Source organism: Leucoraja erinacea, chromosome 31 (genome assembly GCF_028641065.1).
Source record: "Leucoraja erinacea ecotype New England chromosome 31, Leri_hhj_1, whole genome shotgun sequence".
Lineage (NCBI taxonomy): Eukaryota > Metazoa > Chordata > Chondrichthyes > Rajiformes > Rajidae > Leucoraja > Leucoraja erinaceus.
In genome coordinates, this window is record NC_073407.1 from 22,307,413 (window position 1) to 22,325,900 (window position 18,488).

General features: G+C 47.3%; 1 protein-coding gene across 7 annotated transcripts in view; it reads left to right on the forward strand.

Moving 5' to 3' along the window:
- Positions 1-18,488, forward strand: part of vav2 (vav 2 guanine nucleotide exchange factor) — a 148,998-nt gene that overhangs the window by 94,697 nt on the left and 35,813 nt on the right. For all 7 annotated transcript variants that reach the window (XM_055660313.1, XM_055660316.1, XM_055660317.1 and 4 more), the window contains 5 exons: positions 3,134-3,234; positions 9,416-9,515; positions 11,614-11,709; positions 14,347-14,415; positions 16,563-16,649. In XM_055660313.1, the coding sequence (XP_055516288.1) occupies positions 3,134-3,234; positions 9,416-9,515; positions 11,614-11,709; positions 14,347-14,415; positions 16,563-16,649 (453 nt within the window). The remainder of the gene's footprint in view (positions 1-3,133; positions 3,235-9,415; positions 9,516-11,613; positions 11,710-14,346; positions 14,416-16,562; positions 16,650-18,488) is intronic.

An 18,488-nucleotide genomic window follows, 5' to 3' on the forward strand; every position in this document is an offset into this window, starting at 1 on the left:
GGTCAAGTCAAGTTGGACAGCAGGCAGTGTAGAAAGCAAATGGCACGTTGGCCTTCACAGCGAGATAAATTGAATATAGGAGCAAGGAGGTCCTACTGCAGTTGTACAGGGCCCTGGTGAGACCACACCTGGAGTATTGTGTGCAGTTTTGGTCTCCTAATTTGAGGAAGGACATTCTTGCTATTGAGGGAGTGCAGCGTAGGTTCACCAGGTTAATTTCCGGGATGGCGGAATTGACATATGATGAAAGAATGGGTCGACTGAGCTTTATTCACTGGAATTTAGAAGGACGAGAGGATATCTTGTAGAAACATATAATGTTTTTTAAGGGATTGGACAGGCTAGATGCAGGAACAATGTTCCTGATGTTGGAGTCCAGAACCAGGGCCACAATTTAAGAATAAGGGGTAGACCATTCAGGACTGAGATGAGGATTTTATTTTCACCCAGAGAGCTGTGAATCTGTGGAATTCTCTGCCACAGAAGGCAGTGGAGGCCAATTCACTGGATGTTTTCAAGAGAGTTAGATTTGGCTCTGAGAGTTAACGGAATCAAGGGATATGGGAGAGAAAGCAGGAATGGGGTACTGATTTTGGATGATCAGCCTTGATCATATTGAATGTCGGTGCTGGCTCAAAGGACCGAATGGCCTATTCCTGCATCTATTTTCTATTTTTCTATGTCAAGGCCCTCCTTCAGACAGAGACTCAGGGAAGAGGGAAACTAGAGCTATGAAAAGGTACAAAGCACCCTCTCTCACTGCACCCCCTTCCATCTGATAACCAGACTTTCCACCATTGACTCCATCTACACCTCACAAAGCCTCGGAAAAGCAGCCAACATAATCAGTCTGAAAAAGGTGCGAAGTAAGGTTCCGATCCATAACATCACCTGTCCATGTTCTCCAGAGATGCTGCCTGACCCGCAGAGTTATTCCAGCACTCTGTGTCTCTCACCAATGTAAAGCAACATCTGCTGTTCCTTCTTACACAAGAAACCAGGGGTCGCAGTTTATGTAGAAACAAGAAGCTGCAGATGCCGGCTAATACACAAAAAGGACACAAAGTGCTGGAGTAACTCAGCGAGTCAAGCAGCACCTCTGGAGAACATGGATAGGTGACGTTTGAGTTTGAGAGAGTGGTGAATCTCTGGAACTCTCTGCCGCAGAGGGTAGTCGAGGCCAGTTCATTGGCTATATTTAAGAGGGAATTAGATGTGGCCCTTGTGGCTAAGGGGATCAGAGGGTATGGAGAGAAGGCAGGTACGGGATACTGAGTTGGATGATCAGCCATGATCATATTGAATGGCGGTGCAGGCTCGAAGGGCCGAATGGCCTACTCCTGCACCTAATTTCTATGTTTCTATGTTTTTGGGTCGAGACCCTTTTTCAGACTGAAGAAGCATCTCGATCCAAAGGTTTACCTATCCATGTTCTCCAGAGATACTGCCTGACCTGCTGAGTTACTTTTTGTCCTTTTGGCCCAGTTTAAGTGTTTGCCAGAGAACCTTGGTGAGGGAGAGGGGGGGTACTAATGTTGCTTGGGTGGGGGTGGGGGGGGGGGGGGGGGGAGGATGGGGGGGGGGGGGGGGGGGGTTTAAATGAGGATTAGGGTATATGAGCTTGTTCGGTGGAGGATCAGGGGTTTGTGATGGGGTTTGGGACATATGAGCACTGCTGGTTTGGTGAGCATTTAAGGAGAGAGTCCATGGCGAGAATTGACGACATGTTTGGAGATGGAGACAGAGAGATCGTGAAGCGGGAGAGAAGTCAAGTCGAGTTGAATTTATTTTCACATTCTCAAGCACAGTGAAATTCAAGTGTAATAAAAATCTTGCTTACAGCAGCAGTACAGGCACAGAGATTGAGGCGAATAGAACAGCATCGGTATAAATGGGTGCATGATGATTGACCTAGACTCTGGAAGGGCCTGTTTCCACATGCTGTTTGGCTCCATCACTTTGTAAATGAATTTGAAGAAATATAATGGTTGAAGACAATTCAACAATCTACTCCTTACAATCAATGGACCTTTGGGACCAAAGCACTTGCTCCTGTGCTTTAGTGCCCCGTGTTGTTTAAGAAGGAACTGCAGATGCTGGAAAATCGAAGGTAGACAAAAATGCTGGAGAAACTCAGCGGGTGCAGCAGCATCTATGGAGCGAAGGAAATAGGCAACGTTTCGGGACGAAACGTTGCCTATTTCCTTCGCTCCATAGATGCTGCTGCACCCGCTGAGTTTCTCCAGCACTTTTGTCTGCCTTCAGTGCCCCATGGCAGTTAACCTGCTGTGCCTCTGATGGGCCACACATTTAGATCCTCGGTTACATGTTTCAGGATCGCCATTTAATACTCTTCACACTGAGTTGTGCAATGACATTTGACCTCTTGGACATTACCAAGCTGTTGCCAGTGAAAAGGTCTGCTCATAAGTTATAGGAGCGAATTAGGCCATTCGGCCCATCAAGTCTACTCCGCTATACAACCATGGCTGATCTACCTTCCCCGCTCAACAGTCTCCTGCCTTCTCCCCATGACCCCTGACACCTTTACTAATCAAGAATCTGTCAATCTGCACACATAAAATACCCATTGATTCAGATTCAGATTCAATTTTAATTGTCATTGTCAGTGTACAGTACAGAGACAACGAAATGCATTACAGAGACAACGAAATTGACTTCCGCGGCGATGAATTCCACAGATTCACCACCCTCTGATGAAATAAATTCCTCCCCACCTCCTTTCTAAAGGTACGTCCTTTTTATTCTGAGGCTATGGCCTCCAGTCCTAGACTCTCCCACTAGTGGAAACATCGTCTGAACATCTACTATATCCAGGCCTTTCACTATTCGGTAGGTTTCAATGAGGTCCCCCCTATCAACCTTCTAAACTCCAGCGAGCACAAGCCCAGCGCCATCAGAGGCTCGCCACATATTAATCCATTCATTCCTGGTGAATGAGAGAGTACTGCAAATCATTGCCTCAGTAACCAATGCCCCCATATCATGGGACATGGAGATTGTGCTTGCTGGACATTACTCTTTCTGCATGGAGTCAGTCCCCTGCGGAGGGTTGTAACTCTATGTTGAGCAGACGATGTCCACAGCAATATTATTTCTGCCTCTGTTTCAGGAATTGATCCGAGTGCATTACAACTTATTGAGAGCCATCGATCTGGCCGCCATCTCGGGAGGCAACACTCTTTATAAAGTCTTCCTGGATTTCAAAGAACGGTAAGAAATCCGCTGCTCTCTCTCTGTGATTCCCACTGCCTGAGTCGCTGAGTTACTCCAGCACTTTGTGTCCATCTTCGGTAAGAAGTACAAATCCATAACCATGGGTAATCTCCTTGTTTCTCTCTCATTACATACGTCCGCCCATATCTGAGTGTAACTCTGTTATTTAGTTTAGTTTAGTTTCAAGATCTTATAAAAACATATAAAATTATAAAAGGACTGGACAAGCTAGATGCAGGAAAAATGTTCCCAACGTTGAGCGAGTCCAGAACCAGGGGCCACAGTCTTAGAATAAAGGGGAGGTCATTTAAGACTGAGGTGAGAAAAAACTTTTTCACCCAGAGAGTTGTGAATTTATGGAATTCCCTGCCACAGAGGGCAGTGGAGGCCAAGTCACTGGATGGATTTAAGAGAGAGTTAGATAGAGCTCTAGGGGCTAGTGGAGTCATGGGATATGGGGAGAAGGCAGGCACGGGTTATTGATAGGGGACGAACAACCATGATCACAATGAATGGCGGTGCTGGCTCGAAGGGCTGAATGGTCTCCTCCTGCGCCTATTCTCTATGTTTCTATGTTTCTATGTTTAATGCTACACCGAGTCCGCGCCGACCAGCGATCCCCATATACAAACACTATCTTACACACACTGGGGACAATCTACAATTATACCAGGCCAATTAACCTACAAACCTGCACGTCTGGAGTGTGGGAGGAAACCGGAGATCCTGGAGAAAACCTGTGTACAAACTCTGTACAGACAGCACCCGTAGTCAGGATCATACCCGGGTATCTGGCATTGTAAGGCAGCAAGTCTATTGCTGCACCACCATGCCACCACTCACACTACCTTTCATATTTCACGGGTTGCTATGTACTGTGTTGAGAGATGCAGCGTGGAAACAGACTCTTTGGCCCACCGAGTCCGCGCCGACCACTAACACAATCCTACACACTAGGGGACAATTTATAATTTTTTTTACCGAAGCCAATTAACCTACAAACCTGTACGTCTTTGGAGTGTGGGAGGAAACAGGAGCACATGGGGTCACAGGGAGAACATACAAACTCCGGTACAGACTATACCCCTGGTCGGGATTGAACCCAGGTCTCTGTGGCGCTGCAAGGCAGCAACTCTACCGCAGCACCACCGTGCCGCCTCTGTTATTTAGTTTAACTCTGCCAGTGTGCGGGGCGATTCTCTGTCGCTCATGCATTTAGTTTTAGGCTAAATTTAATTGTGAGCGTTTGTAAAGTGAGAAAAGACGAACATTTTGGTGTCCTTCATTAATAATTTCAGCTCTGTCTGATGCCCGTGAATCACATCTACTCAGCAGGTTGTTATTTAATTTCCTGGGTTTGTTGTCTGTGAGAATCTCACGGCTAATTACCACCCTGCAGTCTCACGCTTGCTTGCAATTAGCGAGTGCCAGGTTGGATTTAATTCCAAATGTGTGCGGGGAACCGCTTTGTGTAATTGCTAGCCTTTCTGGAATATTAATCGTCTGCCATTGTCACTGCTTTTTCAGCAAAGTGTTGCCAGGGAGTTGGCAGCGCAATTAAGGAAGCATCTCTCCCCTCGCCCATAGATCATGCACACTGATGTGCCAACCTAACTCGGAAACGCCGATCTTGCACTGTCGCCTTGGGATCACGCGATTGTCCTGGGAATTCTAAATCACTTCTTTGAGAAGAACTTCACTTTTACCAAAAGCTGTGTGAATTCAGACAAGACAGGCTAAAGGGCCAGTCCAACTTTCACCATCTAATTCACGATCTTGGCCCTTGTGGCTAAAGGGATCAGGGGGTATGGAGAGAAGGCAGGTACGGGATACTGAGTGAGTTGGATGATCAGCCATGATCATGTTGAATGGCGGTGCAGGCTCGAAGGGCCGAATGGCCTCTACTCCTGCACCTATTTTCTATGTTTCTATGTTTCTATGATTTTTTTTATTCATGGACATTTTTCATCAGGCTAGAAAAACGCCCCGACCTACTTGATGCCACAAGTACCTACGACTAGCATCACGACCTACCTACGGCCTACCTACGACCTTGTAACGACCATGCTGCGAGTATGAGTCAAGGACAAACTCGGCAGAGGTCGTGAATTAGGTCGTGAAAGTGGGACAAGCCTTTACCACCGCCTCGCCCAACTTGACTTCCCCACCCCATCGCCCTGCTTCTCTGCTGTCTTAATGCCAACCTCCATCCCTCCCTGAAGAACGGGGCAAAAAATGACACCAAGAAGGGATTTGTTTACGAAGGAACTGCAGATGCTGGAACAATCGAAGGTAGACAAAAATGCTGGAGAAACTCGGCGGGTGAGACAACATCTATGGAGCGAAGGAACGGGTGACGTTTCGGGTCGAGACCCTTGTTTAGACTGAACTGAGGAAGTCTGAAGAAGGGTCTTGACCCGAAACGTCACCCGTTCCTTCGCTCTATAGGCACTGCCTGTCCCGTTGAGTTTCTCCAGCATTTTTGTCTACCAAGGGAGACATTGCTCAGCTGTTGAGGTCTGGGGTTCATTTCTCCATTGATGCTGTTTGACTGGAATGTTTTCAGTATTCCCGTTTCCATTTAGTTTCAGATTTCCATCATCTGCAGTAATTTGGTCTTTGAGTGAAGGAATGGTTGATGAAAAGAAGGTTCTCGACCCGAAACGTTCCCCATTCCCTCTCTCCAGAGATGCTGCCTGTCCCGCTGAGTTACTCCGGCATTTTGTGTCGATCTTCGATGAAAAGGACTTGCTGCAAATCATGTCTGACTTGCAGGAAACAGTGCAAGGGAGGTCAGCCAGAAGATTTTTGAATAATTAAGACATGAAGCGGAAAAGAAAACATGGTTTGAATGTTTTAGCAGCAGCTGACATGACCTAAAATTGCCAAACTGGTTCCAGGCAGTTGCGTGGGAGAGGATTGGAGCTGATGGCCAGGAAACGCACCAAAGATTATCATTGTAAACTTAGTAATCAGTTCTAGGAAATCGCTGCTCACCCTGCACTGCATAACAGCCAAACTAAAGTCAAATGCCTCAAGAGTGTTTAAATATCAAATGCAAATGAAAATGAAACCATGAAAATCCAACTTGCAGCAGCATGACAGGCCTGTAAACCCAGAGCTCAAAGATAACATAATAAACAAAACAAAAAGTATAGAAGCTGGGATGTCATGTTAAAATTGTACTAGGCATTGGTGAGACCAAATCTGGAGTATGGTGTACAATTTTGGTCGCCCAATTATAGGAAGGGTGTCAACAAAATAGAGAGAGTACAGAGGAGATTTACTAGAATGTTGCCTGGGTTTCAACAACTAAGTTACAGAGATAGGTTGAATAAGTTAGGTCTTTATTCTCTGGAGCGCAGAAGGTTAAGGGGGGACCTGATAGAGGTCTTTAAAATGATGAGAGGGATAGACAGAGTTGATGTGGACAAGTTTTTCCCTTTGAGAATAGGGAAGATTCAAACAAGAGGACATGACTTCAGAATTAAGGGACAGAAGTTTAGGGGTAATATGAGGGGGAACTTCTTTACTCAGAGAGTGGTAGCGGTGTGGAATGAGCTTCCAGTGGAAGTGGTGGAGGCAGGTTCATTGGTATCATTTAAAAATAAATTGGATAGGCATATGGATGAGAAGGGAATGGAGGGTTATGGTATGAGTGCAGGCAGGTGGGACTAAGGGGAAAAAAAATTTGTTCGGCACGGACTTGTAGGGCCGAGATGGCCTGTTTCCGTGCTGTAATTGTTATATGGTTATATGGTTAAAAAGATTAAAAAAGACAAAAACCCCAATGTTATCGCAAGAAGACTGAAGTCCTAGTGCAACTAAAACAGTTCATAGTTTAGTTTTTGTGATGTTCAAGAGATGATGTTTGTTGGGAAGTAGCTGTTCTGGAACCTGATGGCCTGATGGGTTTTCAGACTACAATGGTGATGTGGATCCTTACTTTTAGTATCAAAAATAATTTATCTAATTACTATCACGATACAGAACAAAACCGTGGTGGCACATTCACCAAAATCACAAAATCACCAAATGACCCAGATACTCAATTTCTAAACCAGTATGTTACAATCCTTACAAAATACCAAATAACTACAGTCCAACGATGTCCCTCTCTATCACCACCTGGGCACGGGTGGACGTAATCCTGGTAAAGGGGCAAGCAGCATCTGGCTCGGGCAATGCCCTCTCCACCAGGGACCGTCACTCGCGGATGGCCAGCTTGGCCAGGCCTAGGAGCAACCCAACCAGGAAATCTTTGGCCCTGCCCGCTCCCTAGATCCCATCTCCGTTCCTTCGGTCGCTGACAGCAGAGCTACCCCTCCTCCCCCTGAACCCAATGTGGAGTGAGGGTGCGTGGTGTGGGTCCTTGATGATGCTGGCTGCCTCTTTGAGTCACCACCTTCTCCACATCCCGTTGATGGTGGGGAGGTCTGCATCCGTGATGGAACCTGGGTGTTTGAGTTGCCGTGATACAACCAGTCAATATGCTCTCTACCGTACACCTGTAGAAGTCCAAGAGTGTACTCGTCGACACCCCGAATCGCCTCAACCGTCTAAGGAAACAGGGGTGTTTCTGAGGAAACATGGTCTATGTTTATCATTGTATCAATGTGCTGGTGGACCCAGGACATATCTTCAGAGATATGCACGGCCAGGAACTCGAAGTTGCGGACTCTCTCCACCGCCAACCTGTCAAATATTCGTCCAGCGATCCCCACACAGTAGCACCACCCACTAGGGACAAATTCATAATTTTACTGAAGCCAATCAACCTACAAACTTGTACGTCTTTATCGAGTTTGGGGGGAGACCAAAGCACCTGGAGAAAACCCAAGAGGTTACAGGGAAAATGTACAACTTCCATACAGACAGCACCCGTGGTCAGGATCGAACCCGGGACTCTGGCGCTGTGAGGCAGTACCTCCACCGCTGCGCCACCGTGCCGCCCTCGGTTCTGAAGTCTGAACACTTGCTAACTTTAAAAAGCCATCCACTCATCGCTCCCAGCGATCGTGCTGGCGAGCTGGCATACATCAACGGCATCCCCGCTGGCACTGCTGCAGCAATGGACCACCCCTGGCTTGGCGTGGAGGGCAGGATTGGGGTGGGCTGACTTAAAAAGGGCCGCCACCCACTGCTGTGATGTGGAGCAACGTGAGGGTGGGCATTGCTGCACCTGCTCCACTTTCAGAGATTCACCGTGGAAACAGGCTCCGTTGCCCCAGCGAGTCAAAAACCAAACCGTCACGACTTTTACATGTGGGAGGAAACCTGAGCACCTGGAGAAAATTCATGCGGACACGGGGAGAACGTGCAAACTCCACATAGACAGCACCCCAGGTCAGGATTGAACCTGGATCTCTGGCTCTGTGAGGCAGCAGCTGCACAACTGTGCTGCCCATGTGTTGCCCGCCTGAATAAAATACTCCCTCTCACCACTTGGTTGCGATGGAATCCCCTGTCTCCCATGCTCTCTGCATCCCAAATATCCCAACTGTTACATCCTCAATGGGCATTGATCTTCATTGAACTTGTTCCCATTGAGAAGCAGGAATCATCGCAATATTTAAGAAACATTTAGACAGGTACGTGGATAAGTTAGGTTTAGAGGACTACGGGCCAAACATTGGCAGGTGGGACTAGTGTAGATGGGACGTGTTGGTCGGTGCAGGCAAGTTGGGCTGAAGGGCCTGTTTCCGCGCTGTATCACTCTATGACCAGAAGTATCTGGGCTGAGGTTTGTAGTGCAGCCAAGGAGTGGCACTGTGGCGCAGCGGTATAGTTGCTGTCTTTCAGCGCAAGAGCCCCGGGTTCGATCCTGACTGCGGGTGCTGTCTGCACGGAGTATGTACGTTCTCCCCGTGGCTGCGTGGAGTTTCTCTGGGATCTCCGGTTTCCTCCCACGCTCCAACGACATACGGGTTCGTTGGTTAATTGACCTCGAAAAAACTTGTAAATTGTTCCCAGTGTGTAGGATAGTGGTAGTGTGCGGGGATCGCTGGTCGGCATGGACTCGGTGGGCCGAAGGGCCTGTTTCCGCACCGTACCTACAAACTGAAGCAAACAAAACACAGGAAGAGAGAGGGGGATATCTCCTCCAACCCTGCCCCTCTGACCCCCCCACAACCTCCTCTTGGTCTTACCCATCCATCATTTCTGTTTCTAATTATAGCCTCTTGATCTATGGCAAATACTGCAGCCAGATGGAAACTTCACAAAAGACCCTGGACCAACTGATGGCATCTCGAGAAGAAATACGGCACAAAATCGAGGTAAATATGCACCCGGTTGACAATGTGATTTATACGGAGCGTAGGGGCAAAGGTTGCAGCAGATTCAGATTCAAGATTCAGATTCAGATTCAATTTTAATTGTCATTGTCAGTGTACAGTACAGAGACAACAAAATGCATTTAGCATCTCCCTTGAAGAGCGACATAGCAAACGATTTGAATAAAAAATAATAAGTGTCCGGGGTAGGGGTGGTGATTGGCAGTCACCAAGGTACGTTGTTGAGTAGAGTGACAGCCGCCAGGAAGAAGCTGTTCCTCGACCTGCTGGTTCGGCGACGGAGAGACCTGTAGCGCCTCCCGGATGGTAGGAGGTAAACAGTCCATGGTTGGGGTGAGAGCAGTCCTTGGTGATGCTGAGCGCCCTCCGCAGACAGCGCTCCGCAGGAGGGGCTGAGAGGTCATGGGTCGGGCGATGCAGGATGAGGGGAATCAGCGAGGAGTGAGAGGAGGATTGGACGGAAACTTTGTGGGAAGCATCGTTGAAGAATATCAGGAGGGGAAAGCTGGAGATGACAGAGGTAGGGCAGATGGATCCTTTAATGGGATGTATGCCTTGGCATCTTTCACAGGCGGCATGGTGGCCCAGCGGGTAGAGTTGCTGCCTTACAGCTCTTGCAGCGCTGGAGACCCGGGTTCGATCCCGACCACGGGCGCTGTCCGCACGGAGTCTGTACGTTCTCCCCGTGACCGTGTGGGTTTTCTCTGAGATCTTCGGTTTCCTCCCACACTCCAGACGTAGGTTAATTGACTTGGCGTAGGATGGTGTTAATGTGCGGGGATCGCTGGTCTGTGAGCCGAAGGGTTTGTTTCCGCGCTGTATCTCTATAATAATAATCATCATAATTATAATTGTTCTGTTTTAAGCCCCTGTCCCACTTAGGAGACCTAAACAGCAACCTCTGGTGACCTTGCCCGCCACCCAAGGTTACCATGAGGTCACCGGAGGTTTTGGTCACTCTCCCCAATGGTCAAAAGTGGTTTCCTGCGTGGTCGAGGCTTCATCTAGGTCGCTGCTATTTTTTCATCTTGATTAAAACCGGCCCCGACTAAAAATAGGTTGCCGTTTTAAAAATCGATCATTTTTTAGTCGCAGGCCGAGTCGAAGCCGGTTTTCTTCATAGTCGAGGAAGGTTTTCAACATGTGCGTGGGAGGTGGTAGGAGGTTGCAGGTCACCTCGACCTTGATTTTTTTTTGGGTGGCAGCGGGCAAGGTCACCAGAGGTTGCTGTTTAGGTCTCCTAAGTGGGACAGGGACATTATTAGATGGTGTAATTAAACCAACAAAGTGCTCTCTGTGTCAAAGGCAGATAGTGTCCAATTTAACGTTTAATGGGTGACTGACAACATGGGAGCAGGTTATAGTGTAGCGTGATTCTTCCACAAGCAATCTTGTGATGTTATAACCATGTATCATGTACAATTCTTTTTCTTTATTGCCCCAAATTCCTTGCCAACCCACCTCTTATGCACTCTCAACCTCTACCCACCCTCTTCTCTGATACTCACTCATTCCCTAATGTGGTATCTCTTTTCCAACATACATGCAAGTTTAATTTGGTTTAGTTTAGTTTAGAGATACAGCACGGAAACAGGCCCTTCGGCCCACCGAGTCTGCGCCGACCAGCGATCCCCGCTCAATAACACTATCCAACCAAGCCAATTAACCTACATACCTGTACGTCTTTGGAGTGTGGGAGGAAACTGAAGATCTCGGAGAAAACCCAAGCATGTCGCGGGGAGAACGTACAAACTCGGTACAGACAGCACCCGTGGTCGGGGTAAAACCCGGGTCTATGGCGCTGTAAGGCAGCAACTCTGGGCCAACGTTCCCCTTGATTTCTGACGGGCTGCCTAGTGGAGTAGGTTGGATACTTTCTTCCAAGTCCTGTATTTGTTTGTGTGATCTCCCTGGTGTGGACCACCTACAATCCTGCTCTCTATCGCCATGCATTGGACCACGACTTTCACACCATCATTGGGCAGTGGGATCAGCCATGGAGCGGGACTCAATCGCCACGGACAGTTTTCCTCAACATTACTCACTATTCTTCCCATCTGTCTTTCTTTCCTTTGGCCAGGAGTGTACCCTGAAAGTCCAGGAAGGGAAGTTCAAACTGCAGGATCTACTGGTGGTCCCGATGCAACGCATTTTAAAGTACCATCTCCTGCTGAAGGTGAGTGTCCACTGCATCGGGTCTGTTCCACGCTGGGCTGGGATTATGAATCAGACACGAAAACCATTATCAAACTCGGTGAGCGAGAACTCTGTGGCAGCTGATAGCCAATGGTGTTTTATTTATCAGATGTGAAATTCTTTTTGCATATAACACACATGTGGGCGCTGCCATTTTTGGCGCCATTATTCAAAGCTCAAAGTCTGGTCGGCCCATCCGGCCATCTTTGTGTCCGTGGGGCACCTCCTGCAGCCGACCTTGAAGGTGCTGGAGGCATTACGCTGGTTCACCCTCCGACCAAAGGAATGAACAAAGGAGGACCCAGCGTGGGGGGACCGCAGTGATAGGAGGAGGGTGGTGGGTGGGAGTGATGGGCCGAGGGACTAACTTTACTGTACCACTCTACTGTTGCGTGGTGTCTTTTTAAAATTGCTGTTTTTTCCTTTTTCTTCCCTCCCACAAATATGTAATATGTGAATATGTGATTCTGTTCCATTCTGTTTGTAGTTTTTTGCACAATTCGCGAGCATCGCCACCTTTCATTTCACTACACATCTCGTTTGTGTATGTGACGAATAAACCTGACTTGATTTGACTTGATGGGGGGGGGGGGGGGTGATGGGGGGGGGGGGCGACTGGGGGGGGGGAGGGATGGGGGGAAGGTGATGGGGGGGGAGGGATGTGGTGTGTGATGGGGGGGAGGGTGATGGGGGAGAGATGGGGGGGGGGGTGATGGGGGGGGGGGGGGGGAGGGAGGGTGATGGGGGGAGGGTGATGGGGGGAGGGATGGGGGGAAGGTGATGGGGGTGGGGGAGGGATGGGGGGTGGTGATGGGAGTGGGGGAGACATTACTTGTAACTTTGCAAGCGCCCTTTATCTAGCAACTATTTGCATACCATGGGTATGCAAGCGAAGAATTTGACTGGGACTTGTTACGTGACAATAAAGTATTCATTCATTCATTCAATCATTCATTCATTCAATCATTCATTCATTCATTCATGCATTCATGCATTCATCCATGCATTCATTCATTCATGCATTCATGCATTCATCATTCATTCATCCATGCATTCATTCATCCATTCATGCATTTATTCATTCATCATTCATTCATGCATTCATACATCCATTCAATCATTCATTCATTCAGACATACATTCATTCATTCATTCATTCATTCATTCATTCATCATCATTCATTCATTCATTCATCCATTCATTCATTCATTCATTCATCCATTCATTCATTCATTCATTCATTCATTCATTCATTCATTCACACCGGCCATTGTTCCTCACACCCAACATCTCCAGCTCTCCAGTGGGGGGCAAGAGTAAGGTGAGCTGATTCTAAAAAGGGCATCCATGAGGAGGAGCACCGTGTGGGTGGACATTGCTGGGGACTGGCTGCACCGGCTCCACATTCAGAGATTTAGCAACCGTTTTGCCCCATTGAGGCCATATTGACTCATTCGCACCAGTTCCATGTTATTCCACTTTCACATCCACTCCCTCGGCACAAAGGGCACTTTTACAGAGGCCAACTAAACCTGCAAGCCTTCACGCCTATGGCAAGTGAGAGGAAACCTGAGCAGCTGGAGTGTACCGTGGAGTGGAGTTCAGGAAGGGAAGTTTAAACTGCACGATCTACCGGTGGTCCAGATGGAGCACATTGTAAAGTATCATCGCTTGCTGAAGGCGAGTGTAGACTGCATCGGTCTGTGGGGACAGTCATCCCACTCAAGCTGGCCAAGTGGGCGATCATGGTGGCGTAGTGGAAGAATTGCTGCCTTACAGACCCGGGTTCGATCCCGACTACGGGTGCTGTCTGTACGGAGTTCGCACGTTCTCCCCGTGACCTCGTTGGGTTTTCTCCGAGATCTTCGGTTTCCTCCCACACTCCAAAGACGTGCAGGTTTGTAGGTTAATTGGCTTGGTGTATGTGTGTAAATTGTCTCTTGCATGTGTAAGATAGTGGGAAGGCTGGTCGGCACGGACTGGGTGGGCCGAAGGGCCTGTTTCCACGCTGTATCTCTAAACTAAACTAAAGTCTACATTGCAAGGGGTTGGAAATTGTGATGCAGTCCTTGCAATCTCATCGCAATTCAGTTACGTTGGAGGCTGCAAACCTGTGTCAATCGCAAGTCAGGACTTGTTTCTCAGGCATTGTGTCACTCACCAATTCCTGGTTTAGTTTAGTTTAGACATACAGGCCCTTCGGCCCACCAGGTCCATGCTGACCAGCGATCCCTCGCAAACTAGCCCTATCCTACACACACACTGGGGACAATTTACAATGATACTAAGCCAAATAACCTACTTTGGAGTGCGGGTGGAGACTGGCGACCCTGGAGAAAACCCACGCAGGTCATGGGGAGAACATGCAAACTCCGTACAGACAGCAAGCACCCTGTGCTCCCCAGCAATGTCTCCTGTCTTCCTGAGCCTCTCCGTTGAGGAGGATTTGCACTCACTGGCCAATTTTGCCCCTTAACCCATGACTGAATAACCTCTCAACCTTCACCCTCCTGCTGATGTCACCGGCACCTCGATTCATCGAGTCAACTTCCTCATCTAATGTGCAACCATATGCGGAGCTGCAACTCCTGAGCCTGCGATGTGTTTCCTTCCTAGGAGCTGCTGAGCCATTCCAACGATCGCCCTGAGAAGCAGCAATTGAAGGAGGCACTAGAGGCGATGCAGGTGAGGACTAGAGACCACTGTGCATGCAAGAAGAATGCATTTAGTTGGAACATGGCAGCATGCCACTCATGGATTTCTGCCCTCCTTTCCCTTAAATCTTCTCCGGTGTCTACTTTCATTCGTACAGCATGTCCATAAGTGATAGGGAGAAGAATTCGGCCATTCGGCCCATCAAGTCTACTCCGCCATTCAATCTGTCTTTCCCTCAATCCCATTCTCCTGCCTTCTCCCCGTAACCCCAGACACCCGTACTAACTAATCAAGGATCTATCAATCTCTGCCGTAAAAATATCCATTGACTTGGCCACTAAAGCCTTCCATGGCAATGAATTCCACAGATTCCCCCACCCTCTGACTAAAGAAATTCCTCCTCATCGGCTCGAACGGGGCGAATGGCCTACTCCTGCACCTATTGTCTATTGTCTCCTTCCTAAATGACCTCTGGCCCTAGACGCTCCCACTTGGGAAAACATCCTCTCCACATCCACTCTATCCAGGCCTCTCACTATTGTATCTTTCGTATTTTATTGCCCTTTGGTACATGCCCTCTCCCACCCCCTCTGTTCCTTGTCTCATATTTCCTTCTCTCTGTTCCTGTGCTATTTCCTCTCCTCACTGATTCCCCCCTGGTATCTATTTCTCATCTTATTCCCTCTTGAAAAGCAATTTTACCTCTTTGCCATTATTGACTAATTTGATTAACATCAGCGGCTCACTCAGTGCAGAGTAAGATTCTCATAAATATTAATGCAACAGGAGATGGCTGGGAGCTCCTTTCATGTTAGGAATGTTACGTTAGGCTGACATATGGCAATCAAATGGCCAGTCCATAAATGCCCAGCCTAGGGCCACATATATACACCATAGGCACTCCAAACTCCATCACCGGACTGTACCAGCGATAATGTACAGAGAGTTATAGAATAGATCAGGCCCTTCAGCCCATCAGACCTGTGCTGAGCATCAAACGCCTATTTAGACTCTTCTCAACACCATTCCCACACCACCTCTTCCCAGGATTCTGGGCTGTTTACAGCGGCCATTTAACCCACCATTCTCAACATCTTTGGGATGTCATTAGTTTATAGTCACATGTACCGAGGTACAGTGAAAAGCTTTTGCTGCGTGCTAACCAGTCAGCAGAAAGACAATACATGATTACAATCGATCCATTCACAGTATAGACATTTGTAGGAAGGAACTGTGGATGCTGGTTTAAACTGAAGGTAGACACAAAAAGCTGGAGTAACTCAGCGAGACAGGTAGCATCTCTGGAGAGAAGGGATATGGTGAGAAAGCAGGAATGGGGTAGTGATTGTGGGATGATCAGCCATGATCACAGTGAATGGGAGTGCTGGCTCGAAGGGCCGAATAGCCTGCTCCTGCACCTATTGTCTTTTATCTATTGTCTACTGAATGGGTGATGTTTTGTGTCGAGACCCTTCTTCAGACTGAAGATGGGTCTCGACCCGAAACGTCACCCATTCCTTCTCTCCAGAGATGCTGCCTGTCCCGCTGAGTCACTCCAGCTTTTTGTGTCTATTCACAGTATAGAGATACATGATAAGGGAGTAAATAACGTGCCGTTGAAAGTGCTGCCCATCCCGGGTGTGTTACAGGAGGAGGGAAGGAATGGACAGATCTGTAAAAGATGTAATTAAAGGAACAAAGTGAGGTTGACAGGTTGGTTGGCAGTGAAATGCAACAACGTTCACCAGTTCTACAAAAAGTGAACATCAGACTCCGAACATGAACTCATTCGAGTATTCATGCCACCAAGTAAATTGGCAAGATTTACTTTAGACTTTAGACTTTCAGTGCTGAAGGCCCACCTTTGGCCCACCGAATCCGCGCCGACAAGTGGCAGCCCCGTACACTAGTCTACACACACTAGGGACAATTTTACAACTTACCGAAGGCAATTAACCTACAAACCTGCATGTCTTTGGAGTGTTGGAGGACAAAACCTACGCAGTCACAGGGGGAAGATACAAATTCCCCACAGAGAGCCTCCATCAGTCACCATCGAAACTTGGTCCCTGGCGCTGTGAGGCAGCAACTCTACCGCTGCGCCACCATGCCGATACCAACCCATGCAAGCTGTAAGGTTGATCTCTGATATAACTTGGCGTTTGGTTCTCTTTCAGGATCTGGCGATGTATATCAATGAGGTTAAAAGGGATAACGAGACGCTGAAGAAGATCTCTGAATTCCAGTGTTCCATCGAGAACCTTGTAAGTTGAACCTTGGAGAGCAAACGTGAGATCTCTCTGCAGAGTGATAAATATTTACATCAGATTAGTCGTTCCCTGGTTCACCCTAATTCTACATGTTTGAAAGCATTATTAACCATGGAACGATAAATGTTTCTGAGGTTTTTATTCAGTTCTGGAACATGGACATCACCAGCAATGTCTACGTTTTTTTAGTTTTTGTTTTAGAAACACGGCGTGGAAACAGGCACTGCGGCCACAGCGTCCACACCGACCATCGATCATCTGTACACTAGGTCTATGACAATAAAGTATCGTTCATCCATTCATCCATTCATTCATTCATTCATTCATCCATTCATGCATTCATTCATTCATTCATTCATTCATTCATTCATTCATCCATTCATTCATTCATCATTCAATCATTCATTCATTCATTCATTCATTCATTCAATCATTCATTCATTCATTCATTCATTCATTCATCCATTCATTCATACATTCATTCAATCATTCATTCATCCATTCATTCATTCATTCATTCATTCATTCATTCATCCATTCATTCATTCATTCATTCATTCATTCATTCATTCATACATGCATTCATTCATTCATGCATTCATTCATTCATTCATTCATCTCATTCATTCATTCATTCATTCATTCATACATTCATTCATTCATGCATCATTCATTCATTCATCATTCATTCATTCATTCATTCATTCATTCATTCATTCAATCATTCATTCATTCAATCATTCATTCATTCATGTGATCCCACCTGCACCCCACACAAGAGGGACAATTTACAGAAGCCAATTAACCAACAACCTCTACGTCTTTGGAGCGTGGGAGGAAACCTGAGCAGCCGGAGAAAATCTACGCACGCGGTCAAGGGGAGAACATGCAAACTCCGTACAGACAGCACCCATAGATAATCAGGATCGAACCCGGGTCTCTGGCGCTGTGAGGCAACTGCTCCCTTGCTGCGCCACCGTGCCACCCTTGCCCAGCCTTAATTAATTACCCTAAAATAAGATTAGGAGTTACCATAGACCATTTCTTTGACTGCAAATGATTACGGAGTGATTTTACTGAGGAATTAATTAAAGGAATGGAGAGGGAGGTCCCCATCATCACAAAAAAACATTCTTTATCCAATTCGATTTGCTTCAAGTGGTGAAATAATTTGCGGAGAGCACTGCACACTGCAGGCAATGTGGTCAGCCAACATCCTGGCTGCAGCATATGATGATGTGCTCTGAACTAGATGTCCCATGAGCAAAGTTATTCCGATGCAGTTGCAACGGTGTTACCCACTCAACTACAGAACATTGTCCACTTGCATTCTCTCTCGCAAGAATCCAATATGGATAATCACCACTACATCTTCAAGGGTCTCGACCCGAAACGTCGCCTTTTTCCAGATGCTGCTTCACCCGCTGAGTTTCTCCAGCATTTTTTCTACCTTCGATTTTCCAGCATCTGCAGTTCCTTCTTATACATTTTGTAAAAGGGAAGGTCTCTTGAAGAAGTGCGAAACTCTCTCCGCTCAGTATATTTACAGGGCCCTCCTATCTTCAAATGACTGCATGCTGAGTGCCTGTGGTGGCTTTACTTCAGAGGTGAGACACATGCCCTTGGGGAGAAGACAGTGTCACCACATCACATCCAGGCAGCATTGCCTGTGGCAGTCAAGGCCACAGCGGCTCTTTAGCACTTAACCTTATTGACACGGATGATAACGCCACATTTCTCAATCCTCACGAGGAAGACTTACCAAAGGAGAAAACATCAGTGTGAGTTCTATTGAAGTATACAACACAAAGTGTCGTGGGAGTCATACAGTGT